Source organism: Prionailurus bengalensis, chromosome D4 (assembly GCF_016509475.1).
Source record: "Prionailurus bengalensis isolate Pbe53 chromosome D4, Fcat_Pben_1.1_paternal_pri, whole genome shotgun sequence".
Taxonomy (NCBI): domain Eukaryota; kingdom Metazoa; phylum Chordata; class Mammalia; order Carnivora; family Felidae; genus Prionailurus; species Prionailurus bengalensis.
The window spans coordinates 62,378,363-62,394,132 of NC_057359.1; the positions used below are offsets into that span (position 1 = coordinate 62,378,363).

The 15,770-nt window shown below is 39.5% G+C and overlaps 2 protein-coding genes across 2 annotated transcripts in view; one reads left to right on the forward strand and one right to left on the reverse strand.

Moving 5' to 3' along the window:
- The window catches only part of ERP44 (endoplasmic reticulum protein 44), a 96,322-nt gene extending 83,424 nt beyond the window's left edge, over positions 1-12,898 (reverse strand). The window contains 1 exon segment of the mRNA XM_043567060.1: positions 12,590-12,898. Within this exon segment, the coding sequence (XP_043422995.1) occupies positions 12,590-12,883 (294 nt within the window). The 5' untranslated portion in view covers positions 12,884-12,898.
- A 125-nt stretch (positions 12,899-13,023) lies between these two features.
- Positions 13,024-15,770, forward strand: part of INVS (inversin) — a 162,000-nt gene continuing 159,253 nt past the window's right edge. The window contains 1 exon segment of the mRNA XM_043567058.1: positions 13,024-13,203. The gene's annotated coding sequence lies outside the window, so the exon portion shown is untranslated.

Sequence of the window (15,770 nt, forward strand, 5' to 3'; positions counted from 1 at the left end):
TTAGAGCTGGGAATGGGCTAGGTCTTTCCAGCATCAAAGTCACTCTACCTTCTGGTATTGTCAGTTATCCTGGAAATCCACCCCTAGAACTATTTCCATAATTCATCAACTTTCCCTGAAAGGGATATATACATTGCATATCAAGGCTTCTAGGGAGAGAAACCAAGTAGAAAACATGTTTGAAGCACTCAAAAATATTTCAGTCTAACAACCTGTATTTACAAACCCATATATTATCTCTTTTACATCATTATAACAACTCTGAAGCTGAAGTAGTAATTATATTATTCCTATTTTATAAATGAGGAACTTGTGCTCGCTTCGGCAGCACATATACTATAAACGAGGAACTGAAACTTTACAGTATCTGGTATACACTACATACAAACACTTGTTAAATGATGAAGACTCGAATAGGTTAAGTGACCTCTCCAAACTAGTGGCAGAATAGGGTTCAAGTTAATACCTCAGTTATAAAACCAATGGCCTGTACAACAAAATGCAACTGTCTCCATTAACTGCTATCATCATTATATACTGAATTTATATGCAGACTAAGTACAGTTATAAAAAAGAGGTAAGCAGATAACTTACTCATTTAATAGCCACACTTTTAAGCCACTTTTGTGAGTATAATAATGACAGTGTAATTATCAGCATCAGAAGACCACAGGAGCTGGAAGCTAGTCATGCCAGTTCATTACTTCAGTGCACACAATTTTAATACCACTGGACAGACAACTTGAAAGTTACCCCAAAAAGGAAATGTATTCAATCATTCATCACTCATGGATTCCCTTATCAAGCAATATTTGTTGAGCACCTACTATGTGAAAGAAACCAGGAAAGTTGGAGTGCCTATTATATACCATGGACACATTCACAAATAGTCTTATTTGTCTTTTCAGAACTCTGCAGAAGAGGTCTTTATCCCCATTTTGATAGGTGAGAAAATGGAAACTCAGAAAGGTTGAATAACTTCTTAAAGTTAAATGGTCAAGGTAGGAGTTACTTCCAAGTTACATGAACCCAAGCAGAGGCACACACACACGGCCATCTTCTGTGGTCCCACATCAACAGTGCTCTACCACTCTACACCAGGGTCAAAAGAGAGCAACACAAACCTCCTTTTTCAAAACATACATGTTACTGTTAAAAGTCCTTCCAAATATGCAAAGGAAGAAACTGGAAGGACATATATATTAAAATGCCATCAGTGGGTAGGATCTGAGCTTTTTATTTTCATTACACTTTTCTGTACCAAGCAGCATACTGCTTTCAGGAATCAAAAAATATGGTAGGAAAACTTTTAACATTTGAAGTTACTACAACTGTAGGTTGTGACCCACCCTGTCATATAGGGAGAATATTTTTAATTTAGCATGGGGGCCCACTGGGATAAATACTGGCACATTAGGCTACTCCCAGCAGGAGCAACTGGGCCAGGGCTGAGGAGATCACTATTTCCAGCAACACTATTAGGAAGTTCCACCTTATTGGGGTCAGGTCAGCAATTCTGTTTTTAATAAAATAAAGCACAGAAAAAAGAAAGAAAGAATCAGTAAACATACACAGTAAGAGTAAGCACAACTTTGCAAAATGTGTTTTAGCCACATGACTTCATCTTCTAATATACCATATCTTATGCATAGTATGACCACCACGCCGTCCTCCTGGCTGGTCCTTGGATATGCTTGGGACACTCCCACATTTGGGACTCTACCCCTGCTTTCTTCCTCAAGAAATCCAAATGACTGGGCACCTGGGTACCTCAGTCGGTTAAGCAGCTGACTTCAGCTCAGGTCATGATCTTGCAGTTCACGAGTTCAAGCCCCACGTTAGGCTCTGTGTTGACAGCTCAGAGCCTGGAGCCTGCTTCGGATTCTGTGTCTCCCTCTCTCTCTGCCCATCCCCTGCTCACACTCTGTCTCTGTCTGTCTGTCTCTCTCTCACTCTCTCTCTCTCAAAAATAAATAAAACCATTAAAAAAAAAAAAAAGAAATCCAAATGACTAACTCCCTCACCTAGGTTAAGGCTCACCTTCATGAAGCTTACCAACTACAAGTCCTCTATGCATTCATGAGCTTCCTTACTACCCTAGCTCTACCTTTTTCCATACGCTTAACAAAATTATTGAGCACAACTTGCATAAGGTATCATACTAGAAAGTGAGATCTAATAATAAGAGAATGTGATACTTTCTACTACTTTTTGTTCTATAAAACCATAATAGAAACCATGTAAATAATAACAGCTCCTACGAGTCAGACATAATACCTATATTATTCCTTAGAAGTTAATAGGCAAGATAAAGTAGCAGATCCAAGATTTGAGCCCAAGTCTCTGACTCCTAAACTGAACATTCTTCTAAAAGCTTTCTCCTTAGCCAATATACTTTCAAATTACCATTAAGGGAAAAATTCTTCAAATTATTTCTGGAAGATATGAGCACAGGGACAATTAAAAGAACCAAATATTTTTGCGACACTGCGGTACTTTTGTTACTTGTGAGTCTTGTGAGATCGTAAGACTTCCTATTAGAATCAGTATCCATTCTTAGTAAAAACTGGTGCTATCAAGAAAGCTTAAGGAATGAGTCAATTTGAATAGCTGTTTTCTAAAAAAACATTTTGACTATAGGGAACCTGGGTGGCTCAGTTGGCTAAGTATCCAACTCTTGATTTCGGCTCAGGTCATGATCTTGCAGTTCTCTACTCATGAGATCAAGCAGGACTGGGCTCCCTGCTGACAGCATGGAGTCTCCTTGGGCTTCTCTCTGTCCCTCTCTCTCTGTACCTCCCTCCTTCCCTCTAAAAATAAATAAACATAAAAAAATAAAAAATTATGCTGACTACAAAAAAAAAGTAGTTCTTTCTTCCTAGCTCTTTCAGATGTGAAATCATTACAAAGTGTATGCTTCTCACCAGCTAGCTAAGATTTACTGCACTTGGGCCAAAACCATAGTAATAAAAGTCAAAGGAACGAAGAATATCCAAATTTTCTTTTCTCAAGATAACTCTAAAATCACAAGTTATCTGACACTTGAAACTGTTCTTTCAAGCAAAGAGATAGACTTCAATGTGGTGTTAATTTTTTAAACGTTGGCATTTCCCCTCTACGTTTTCCAAACCTTCAAATACAACAAAACAGCTCAAAAACAGGCATGTAAACATGAGAGTATCTTGTCCAAAGGACTGACAAATTTTAACTCCTTTTAATGTAAGTATTAAATATTAGTCTATCTTCATGAGTTCATATAATTTCTGGCCATTCTGAAACAGGCAGAAAGAGATTCACACTAATTTGTGGATTTAATCAAATTAGAACATTAGGCTCCTGGCAAGGGTATCCTTCTGATACCTGAAACAAACAAAAGGCATCAACAGGCCAACTTTTTACAGGCCTCAAAAGGGATTTCTAAAAGGTAGCCCTCAAAAGGGATTTTACCACAGCCCTCAAACTGCAAGCCCTCAAATTCCAAAATCACAGTTAGAGTCCATCAGAATGCCCATTAGATTCCCAGAACAGACTATTCAATCCTACTCAATATTCAGTTGAAACACTAAGGCATCAAGAAAAAAAATGACTTGCCCTAAGCGACTGTGAACTAGTGAAATAATCAATACTAACACATAAACTCTTACTTTCTAGTTTAACTGAAATCTGTTAGCAAGCAACCAAAAGCCAAATCTGTGCTCACTGATAAGATTACTGACATTTTCCAGGTTACCATTGTCGCTCTCCAGGCAAGACATATGTTGCTCACAAGCTGTGAAACACTATTTGAGACAATTTCCTCATTCTTTATCTCAATTCGTCTTGATTTCTGAGGTGGACAGCAACAACAAGACCTGAACAGCACTATCCAATAGCACTTTCTGCAACAATGGAAACATTCAATTATCTGCACTGTTCCATAGAGTAGCCACTAGTCACTTCTGTCTTTTGTGCACTTGAAATAGAACCACCACAGCTGAGGAATGGAATTTATATTTTACTTAATTTTGATGAACTTAAATCTACAGCAAAACTCTAGACAACTATACCTTCAGTCATTATTACTGCATGTGATCCACTCATGGTTCTTACATCCCTTCTCGCCTACTGAAGCAAGCAAGACACTAACGGTACAATATACCACAGAAATAAGAGAGATATCCAATTTCCTTCTTCCAGGGTCAAAAACTCTTCTGATTCCTAAAGAACTTTTCCTAAAACCTCTTAAATCCAATCACCAAATTTCCCACTACTAGACTATGATAATTTTAAGGAAGAAATGAAAAGGTATTCATACTCTCCTATTCATTCAACAGTTTTCTTTACCTCAATATACTACTAGAATGCTTGTCTGAGATGATTTCCTTCTTCTCTTCCATCTCTTCTCTCTGTTATATTAGCAATTTTCATGTCTACAAACTCGGATGACCTAGAGTTAAATGTAATTCTCAAGGTTTTGCATAATGAGAAAATCACAGGTCTGGAGGAATCATAGAGATCTTGACCACAGTATCACTGAGGGAATCAAAGCAGTCAGAATTTGAGTTCAATCTTTACAATAACATAACCAAGACCTGAGAATCACAGCAATACAGAAGAAACTTTTCCAAAGTGGCATTTTCCTTCCCTCTTGAATGGAGTAATTGGAATGCAGTGAGAATCCACTGAAGACCATGATTTTTACTTTGGCTAAGGTAATAATGAGCTGTTTTAAAGGAAACTGGCCAAAGGGTTTGCCAACTTCTTGAGGGCCAATTCTGACATCTGGCCATGTCAGCGAGACAGCAAGACTTCTTAAAAACAAAAACAAACAAATAAACACCACCACAGGTATTCATGTAAAAAATCTACTAAGTTATTCAAAGGCACAACCCTTTTTATTCATTGTATTCAGGACTGAAAATCAGCCCATCAATTTCACTCTTCAAGGCCGTACTTATCTTTCAAGAAGACTTCTCAGATTCTTCCATTGAGAAGTAATTTTTTTTTTCCAAACATCTACAGCTGTACTTCTCAGACTTTAATGGTCATATATGAATCAGCTGGGTACAATGTTAAAGTGCAGATTGACTCAGCCAGGGGTGGGGGCATTGGAAGAAACTCCCAGTTGATGTAGATGCCTAGCCTTACAACCACACTTCTGGGTAGGAGATCTATGAACCACTTCTACAAATACCTTACAGGCACCTATCACTTTCCTTTTGGAATTTTAATTATTTACATACACATCTTCTCTTCCCAACTGAATTATAAATTTCTTGGAAGCATGATATGCATCTGAGTTATATTTTTCTCTTCCACAGCAGATAGCAAAGGGCATTCAAATGACAGGAAGCAAGGAAAGAATAATACCAATGCCATAAAGTTCCTGCAGCCTGGGCCACAGATAGTTCCTCTCTATGGAATCAAGGGTAGGCTAAAGATCAATAAATGCTATGAAAAATCAAACTTTGTAATCACTTCCTTGGTTAAATGAAATGGAGCACAGCAATGGTCAAAATCAGAAAAGTTGTGACCAAAGCATGCTTTTCCTTGCACTGGATGAGAGGAGGTACAGGCCCGCAACTTGTTGAAAAGGTAGATTTTTTGAGAAGATATCCAATTACATTGTAAGTATACTAATTAGGGGAGTTGAACTCCTTTCTGAAAAACAAAAGAGACTAAAGAATCCTTGAATCACTGATTCCAATGTCCTTACCTTATACACTAAAAAATCTAGTTAGGTGATTTATCCAAGATTACGATGTTAAGTACATGGAAGAGACAGAACTTGTACATAAATGCCCTGACATGAAGTCCAGAATCTTTGCACTCTGCTACCTTCTGAACAGACATTAAATGAATAGACAAAGGAATACCACGTTCCATTATTCCTAGACTGTATCTTGTGAGTATTTCCATTCTGATTTACTAGAGGAAGAGTAAACAACTCCCTGAAAGGACAATTTGGTACAATGTATCAGAAATGCCAAGGAACAGACATGCCATATGACCCAAGAAATATAATTCTAGAAAAGTATCCTGAGGATGTATTTGGAGATATGCAGTAAACATCATATATGTATCTTTTGTACATATTTTTCTGTGAAAAATTGGAAATAATCAAGATCCAAATGTCTTCACAAAAGATGAAATAAATTATAGTGCATCTAAAAGCTAAATTATCATAAAGCTATTAAAAATCATGGTTTACAGTATAGAAAAAGTTTTTAATAACTGCAGCAATCAGAGATCTTCCCCAAGGCTTTTCAAGTTTTAACCCATCACAAATATTACTGAATTCAGAGAGGGTAGTACTTTCCAGTGCCTCTCATTCTAGCTGCATCATAGAATCACCTAAGGAAATCATGAGTTAAGAACTTGAATGCAAATGGACTTAAAAAAAAAAAGCTCAGTCACACACATTGAAGGAGAATCAAATTGAAATGCATTGAGATACCATTTCTCACCTATCAGACGGACAAACACCCAATCTGTCAACATCATACCTCTGTTGACAAGGATACAGGGAAATTCTGTTACACTGCTGGTGAGACCACAAACTGGCAAAACTCCTGTGGAGAGGAATTTCACAGAATCTAGCAACAGCTACAAAGTTACATATACATCTACTGTGGGCCTTAGCGACTTAATTACAGGAGTCTACCCCAAAGATACACTAGCAAAAATATGTATGTACCAACTAATCTTTGCAGAACTATTTGTTACAACAGAAGAATGGAAACAAGAGTGGATGTGGCACACGTACCAAGTGGAACAGTAAGTTTAAAAAGAAATAAGGGATATCTCTATCCTGATCTCTAGGATACACTTTTTTATTATTAAATTCCAGTTAGTTAACATACAGTGTAGTATGTATTAGTTTCAGGTGTATAGTTTAGTGATTCAACACTTACATCCACTTTTAAGTTTAAAAGGGGAAAAAAAAGTAAAGTATATGCTATGATTTATCAAAGGGGAGGGAGAAACATACACACAAACATAGACTCAGACTGCCTACTCTTAAAAAAAAAAGCAATTAAAAATTGAAAAATTTTTAAAGGTTTCTTATATCAGGAGAGAGAAAAGCATACAGACAGGAATAGAAGCTAGATTTGTCCAAATATAGTTTGCTTTATAGGTTTGGTTTTTGGAAGCAGTAAATTTTACATAATTACACACTAGAAGGTAGGTTTTTAGAAGCTAAAAAAATGAAAGCTAAATGAAACAAATGAATTTAACTAAACAGAGTTGGTGGCTGGTACCACATAAATTACAAATTTATAGGAAACACAAGGAATAGAGAAACATAAAACCACGCACAAGGATATTAGCAGTATCTGAATATGGGAAATTCTGCAGGACAAAGGATCCAGTTTCCTCAACAATAAATTACAAGGAAAAAAATGAGGAGAGAGAACATAAAGATATGTAAAAAAATTTTTAAGAGACACATGAACCAATTGCCATGTATGGACTTTATTTGGCTCCTGCTTTCAATTTGTTTTAAAAAATTTTTTGAAGCAATCAGGAAAATCTGAACATTGACTACATATTTTATGATACAAAGAAATTTCTGTTTATTTTTCCAGATTGATAATGCTATTCTGGGTTTTGTTTCGTTGTTTAGTTCTTATCTTTTAAAAAGACATACTAAAGAAACAAAAATCACCAGGGACATTTTTTTCTTTAACAAAACAATGTTTGAGTCCCACAGATATAACTGGTGGGGTAAAGGGCCAGGCATTATTTTATTAAAACTGCCCCAGGTGATTCTAACCAGCAACCAGGTTTTGTAAACCACTAATCTAGAGCAAGTAATATCAACCAAATAAATAACTCACCTAGTTATGAATGAAACTACAAGTACCCAAAGTACTCTTCTTGAAGACTGTAATCTGTATTTATTATTGGTATTAATGGCAATAATGACATCTCTGAATTCTACTGTACCTATTTTTAAGGTACTTATAAATTACAATTATTTATTATATATAAATTATAAATTATTACTTATAATTAAACAAATGTTTACTTAGCTCTCTGATTTACTTAGCTTTCTAACTTAAACAAATTTTTCTTGGGGTGCCTGGATGGCTCAGTCAGTTAAGCATCCAATTCTTGATTTTGATTCAAGTCATTATCTCATGGTCACTGGGGGTTCTGTCAACACAGTCTGCTTGGGATTCTCTCTCTCCCTCTCTCTGTCCCTCCCTGACTTGCTCTCTGCCTCTCTCTCTCAAAATCAATAAACTTAAAAATATTTTTTTTCCTGGCTTCCTATACCTATTGAACAAACCAGGAACAATGTCAAAAGCCTTCATGTCCAGGCACGATGCAATTAGAACTGGTAAGAACTTATGATCTATAAACACAATTATCAAGAAACTCGAGAAAACATCTTCAATAAAGCCACTGGAGTGTTCCAAATCTCTGAACCACAGAAGAGGCTACTTAGAATAAATCAAACAACTTCATCCCAATTTAATCTTATTTCTCTTATTTCACCTTTCCAGAACTCATACACAACCAATGCGGCAAGAACAACTGCTAAGAAATAATTAAGGGGAAAATAATCACTTTCAGTCCTGAATACATCCATCCCAGACAGAAAGATAAGCAGAAAAAAGGTACTTTTTTACTAGAATGACAAATGAAATAATATCCTGTGAGCTGCTATGTAATGACTGTCACATAACAAAGTGAAAACATGATGCCATGCTATATCTGGCCAGGTGCTTTTCTCTGATTCAAGTAGAGCGCCTTAAAAGCACACACACACCTGGAAGCAATTTCCCAATCCAGATATTATATACATGGGTCTGCAGCAGATAATCATTGCTATCTCCAGCATTCAAATCATCCACAAAATATGATGAACAGTTACGGGGGCACAGATTACATACAGTTCAGAACTAAAGTTATAAATACACAACAACTGGATCAATCTAAACCATAACAGAAACAAAATAAACAGTGAGGGATAGAGAAGATACCAGGAGGATGAAGCACTCACTGCATTTTCCAGGTGACTCAAATTTCTCTTCTGATTGTCCCAAATCGGTGCATCTAGAATACCTCACTTTGTCTAAGGCATACTGCAAATTCAGTGGAGTTTAAAAATAATTTAAAGGCAATGGGGGGATTTCCTAAAGCAACCCTGGGGGCGGGGGGGGGGGGCCGGGGGGGGGAAGAATTCATTCTCTAAGACCTCGATTTTAAATATACACATATATGTTTAAAAAGTTGTATATACAATATATAAATACAAATGCAAAATACGTCTGAAAGCCCAGGAAAAAAGTTATCACACTGAGCTTATGTTTTAAGTTACCCATCCAAGAAAGGCTTTTTAGGCATACAGTGATGATGTTCCAAAATGTTTTTGAGATCAGGGAAAAGAAAAATATTTTTCTACAGAAGTTTAGGATTATAAGGGTCACCTGGGTGGCTCAGTTGGTTGAGCATCCGACTTCGGCCCAGGATATGATCTCAGGGCACTGGGCTCTGTGCTGACAGCTCAGAGCCTGGAGCCTGCTTCGGATTCTGTCTCCCTCTCTCTCTGCCCCTCCCCCACTCACAGAGAGTGAGTGAGTGAGTGAGTGAGTGAGTGAGTGAGTGAGTGAGTGTGTGTGTGTGTCTCAAAAATAAATATTAAAAAAAAATTTTTTTAAGTTTAGATTTATGTTTCAGCTATTACCTTATGAACACCACTAAATCTGAATAGATCTAGTTCTTTAGGGCTGAAGTACATAGTTCCCTTAAAAAAAAAAATATTGTAGTAAGGGAACATACAGCTTTTTAGGGCAGGCTATTTGAGGGAAAAATGATGACCTCAGCTAGGTGAGAACTCGGATATTCAATGACTGTGGGAGGGAATAACTTGAAGTCTGAGAGGGGAAGTTGGAGGGAAGAGGAAGAAAGTACACTGGGGAAGATAAAGGACATATTTTTAGACAGGTGGGATGCTGAGTAAGCAGGTTCCATCACTAGAACAGAACTACCAGTTAGATAAGTAACTCAAGCAGTGATTAAACAGATGTTTTATAAATATTTGCTAACTAGTATGTGATTATTAAAACTATTTGGTAAACACTGTGTTCAAACTGAATCTAGCTTGACTTGTAATTCTAGTTTTATTAAGCCTTTTCTTGGGCTTTATTTTCCAGAGCATTAATTTTGTAGGTATTCTCCAAAATGTCTTCTAAGTTTCTATTTCTCTATGTTTACTTAAATATACAAAATGTTAACTAGACTTTAGTATTATTAGGGGAAAAAAAGTCTTTTTATACTTAATAGGACTTGGAGATTTTACATTAAAAGCAGGAATTATTTCAAAATAAATACTTTCTCCATCTTAAACTTAGTCCTACAACCAAACATAACATTCCAGTAAAGTGCATCTGATGTAATCTTCCTATTCAGTATTTCAACTTTTCTTTCTAATGTCTTAAGACTTGTATCTTGGGGCGCCTGGGTGGCACAGTCGGTTAAGCGTCCGACTTCAGCCAGGTCACGATCTCGCGGTCCGTGAGTTCGAGCCCCGCGTCGGGCTCTGGGCTGATGGCTCAGAGCCTGGAGCCTGTTTCCGATTCTGTGTCTCCCTCTCTCTCTGCCCCTCCCCCGTTCATGCTCTGTCTCTCTCTGTCCCAAAAATAAAAAATAAAATGTTGAAAAAAAAAATTAAAAAAAAAAAAAAAAGACTTGTATCTTTTTGGTCTTTGTTTGTTTCTTGTTTTTTTAGTAGCCTAAGAGTAATTTCTAGCAGACAACTCATAATTCAGGCATTTTATGAATAGGGAAAAGGTTAGTATCTAGGAGAGCAATCTCTAGTAACAATGAGCTTTAATCTAGTACTTCTAGAAGGAAAAAGAGAAGCACAGTGTATAATGAAATTATCAAAAATAGCTCTATACAGAAATATGGCCTTTTGTAGCAATGTGGATGGAACTGGAGAGTGTTATGCTAAGTGAAATAAGTCATACAAAGAAGGACAGATACCATATGTTATCACTCTTATGTGGATCCTGAGAAACTTAACAGAAGACCATGGGGGAGGGGAAGGAAAAAAAAAAAAGTTAGAGAAGGAGGGAGCCAAATCCTAAGAGACTCTTAAAAACTGAGAATAAACTGAGGGTTGATGAGGGGTGGGTGATGGGCATTGAGGAGGGCACCTGTTGGGATGAGCACTGGGTGTTGTATGGACAAATGGAAATTTGACAATAAATTTCATATTTTAAAAAAAGCTCTATACAGAATATTGTCCTCTATACAGAAGTCACTCACTGCTGTATAAGAAGTGGCAATAAGACACTTCATCATTTAATATTACATGTTTATATTCAACTTTTAGTTCTCAAAAGTACTTTAACATCCCCTTTAGATTTTCATAGTGCTTTTTCTCTGAAAAGATCCAAATATATGGCTTTTGAATATGAATTTTAAATCAGAAAGAAAAAACAGGGAGAGGAGAGAGAAATTAAGTGAACTTCAAATACAAATATTAAAAATGTAACGTGATACGGTGGAGTAAGCACTGTAAGTCAAGAGACCTGCTTCTGGTCCCAGTTTTGCCAGGAACCAGCTATACGCCTCTGAGTCACTTAATTATGCTTCTTAAGTTGCTAAAGAAAAAAAAAGTGATTTTTGATTTAATGTTTATCTTAAATTCGGCTTTTTAAAAATCTACAATTAAAGTATTTTCAAATATTGTATTGTAATAACGGCTCGATGAAAGGCACGTCATTTTGCCATATGGAGTCCGCTTTCACTTCTGTCTCTATTTGACTTGCAGCCTGTATTACTTAGGTTGCACATTCAAGATGTACTTTGGAGAAAGACGGACTGGGGAAAGATTCCTTTACACGATGGGATGGAGCCAAGCAGGTGAGGGAGAGTTTAGGAATGAGTGCAAATGTATGCAGAAAACCTGGTCATTCTCAAACTAGGAGCACTGAAAAAGACTTCTGCTTAAATTTCGGGGTGGGGGTGTGTGTGACAAAATCTGAGGGAGGCCTTGAGCTGAGGTTTTCAGATAATCACTGCCTCCACCCTTCAAACATTTATTCTCCTGGAAGACTCCAAATCTGCCTCCAGTTCCGGGTTCCCAACCAATCGCATCAAGCCACAACAGAGGGCTCTGCCTACCCGGGCACCGTTTCAGGGCTCTTAGTGTGAGATTCACACGACCCCAGCACCTGTCGGCCTTCCCAAGAGGGGACGGGAGGGAACAGTAGGTCTTCCCCCCCCCCAACCCCGTCCTCTTCGATTCCACCTACCACCAGGTCCAAAAGCCCTCGAGACTGAAACAACCTCCGTTAGCCTGGGGGAAGGGAGAGCTCCTCGCCCGTGACCCTCCCACGTATCCTTCCCCCACCGCTAACTCTCCAATTTACAGAACCCAACCTCCGAATGTGGTTTCTCAGGCCTCGGGTACCCCGGGCCTGGGAAGCGTAAAGACGCATGCGGAGAGTGAAGACAACGGGGGAAGGTGCACTCTTCGCCACCAGAGGAAAAGATAGGAAGGCAAGGGTGGGGGCAGCGGTGTTCCCCCTTAGCTAGGGCGGGAGGCCGCCCGAGCGTCTGTCGAAGGGTCTGTCATTCCTTCACTCACCAGGAGCAGCAGGGAGCATCTAAGGTCGGGTAATGATAGGAAGACGGCAGGATTCATGGTAACGTCGGGGTCCGCGGCTGGGACTGGGCAGGGTTGGGTTGGGTTAGGAAAGGGCTGGGCTCCGGGAGCCGGCGGCAGCGGACGATCGTCCCGGCAGCGGCTCCTCGTCCTCTGGACCCGGAGCTCCAGCGGCGAACACCCGGGACAACTTCCAGAGAGGCCTCGCACACCCTCACTTCCGGGTCCTGCCCACCTCGGAGCATATTGGGAAATGTAGTCCTGCACCACTCTCATCGAGCACGTCACTGGGCATCCAGAACTTCTTTCCCATCAGACTCTCCGCCTAGGTCCACCGAGTTCTCCGCGCGCGGGGCCCTGTGGGATACAAAGAGCCGAGGGCGGCGAACCTCTGTTTTTAGAGGATGGGAACTACAATTCCCAGAGGGCAGTGCGAGGGAACGCCTCGGGCGGCCTTCGGAGGGGTTCTGCTAGTTTCAGCGCGGTGGGGTCTGTCCCAGTCGGCTGTAGTGTACTGTCCTGGCGGGAGGGGCGGCCCACTGCGGGTCGTGCCTCCTGGAGCCGCCCCCGGGACGTGAGTCCTGGAGGAGGCGAGGGTGAGTAGGAAGGGGCCTGGCTGGGGAAGCTCCGATCGATCTGCATCGCCTTGGTCCCTACCTCAAGCTCAAGGCCCTCCTGGCCTCGGCTCTGGCCTGATCTTTCATCACTAGCCTCCTCGCCTGCTGCCTTTTCTTTCTGCGCTAATTACTGCATTATAAAGTCGGAGCCGCCTATCAGGGCCTCCGTTGAATGAGTGGATGCCGCATCTCTAATTGTCTGTGGGCTCGTAGAAGGAGTAGATCCGGGACAAAATGGGAAAGCACGTTGTAAACTGAAAAGCGTAACTGTGATCGCTACTAATGCATGGATCCCTACCTACAGGACAGTTACGAATTTCGTCAGCCGAGCCGTTCAGGATCTTCACCTGGCCCGAGTTAGCTCCCCAGCCTCACCTGTAAATACCAAGCCAGGTCCCCGTGTCCCACCTGATAGCTACACAATCAGTACTAAGTACCTGGGAGGCATTCTGCTTTTTTGTGGTTCTCCCTACTCCTTGCCTGTACTCCAGCTTCCCTCTGCCTTGGAATGGCCTCAGCCCCTTCTCTATCTGGAATGCCATCTCAAATGTCACCATCTCTGAGAACTTGCCAAAACACCAACCCTTTAGTCCTGATCAAAATGAGTCTTTGCTTGTGACTGCAGCACCACTAGTCTTGTACAGTTGTATTATTAGAAGCATTTATTACACTGGCTGGTTTTATAATTAGTTAATGATACCTGTACATTATAACTGACAAAGTAGTTTTGATGTTCATTTATAAAAATTATTTACAAAAGACATGAGTACTAAACATGTGTGTGTGTGTGTGTGTGTGTGTGTGTGTGTAACTAAAAAAGGACCCTAGAGAATGCTTTTCCCAGGGTGACATTATTAGATGGTGGCAGAGCCAAGACTTTTAGTTAGGTCTCCTCTCTCCTAGTCCTGTGTTCTTATCCTTATACCACTCCCTACCTGTCTGACAAAAGAGAAATGAGGAATTAAAAAAAGATCAGACGCTCATGAGTATAACCTCTTTAGTCCAAGAAATTAAACTTTGATCCTGCTCACCCTCTGGACTTAGCACCCAGCCTATGACTTTTCATTCGACAAACACTGACTGAACACCAGCTATGTACCTGTTACTATGATAAGTGCTAACAATTACGAGGTGAAATATATAAAAAATATATTTAACTGAGATCTAAACAGTGTATTTTTCAAAAGGCATATGAAGAGGCTTGTCTGTGTGTGTGATTCTGATATGCCTAAAAGTGATCACTTAGAATCTAAAATGATACGTATTAGAGTTCAGAGCAGTGCCTAGTACATAGCACTCAACTTATTGAATGGATCAACAGTCTACCTTTTTCATTGTTCGTATTTTACAGGAAATCAGAGAGCTGAGGTAGCCTAAGGAGATGCTATTTATTATTAACAGAATCAGGCCTAGAGCCCAAGTGCAATTCCTCTTTTACTGTGTTCCTGCCTCCATCCATTTTGTAGCTTCTTTCAAGTCATTTTAATATAATCCTGTCTATGACAGTGGTCTTTCTGACATGACAGACATGACAGAAGTGTCTCACAAAGCCCATATTTTCTGCCAGCATGTTAACTCAAATTGTCAGCAAAATAAAGACATGAAGAGCTGACCTTTACCAAAATTAAGAAAACACTTTCACTTTGAGGCAGAATTTGAACCAATAATCCTTGTCAATGACAATGCAAGTACTAGCTCATCAGTAGTGATAAATTTCTCCTACAAAACTCCCGGATCCTTAGGAGTCACAGAGATTGGAGTGACACTTCGGTGAAATCAGAAGAGGGTTTGTCTGCCCCTTTGGCAGCTATTAAATGGATGATTAGCAGCTGCTTTCTTTAGATAGGCGTGTATGCTCCAGTTTCCCATGCTCACCATGACTCCCGCTGGGTCTTACACTATTTACTTTCCTGGTCCTTGCAGGCATTCAGCTGGGGAACTTTGATATAGCATCTTACATTTAGGAAGGAAGTTTAAAATCATAGATGCAACTACCCCTTTGTCCTTGAATTCTTCATGCTGCATTTCTGACATAATCTAGCCTCTGTTTCAACAGTCTTATGCTAGAGAACTCACTATTTTTCTATGCAGCTACTGAGTTTCTAGACGGTTCTAGCAAAACATATCGGGTTACCAGCCAGAACAAAATTTTTCTAAATGAAATATGGTTGATCCTAATGATGTGGTTTTTCCAAGTAAAATCCTGAGGTGGAGATCTCAAGCTAGGTATATTTCCTTGATGGGCAGAAGGCGAGGACAAATAAAAATTGTCCCTTTCGGCAGCATGAGAGAAAGAACTAAGTGCCTTCTAATTTAGCACTTAGATCTAGTTGATTCTGACCTGACAATAAATTCACATCATACCCATTTTGTGGCTTGATCATCACCTTTAATCCCAATATCAAATCTGATGTTTATTATTATGTGGAATCACAACAAAAGTCACTGTGGCTTTTGAGCCCTGTGCCTAAGGTTAAATACTGAGCCCCCCTTTTTTTTCCTCGGGTAGCCCCTGAGAAGGGTCTTGGAAGCATCCATCCTTCTCA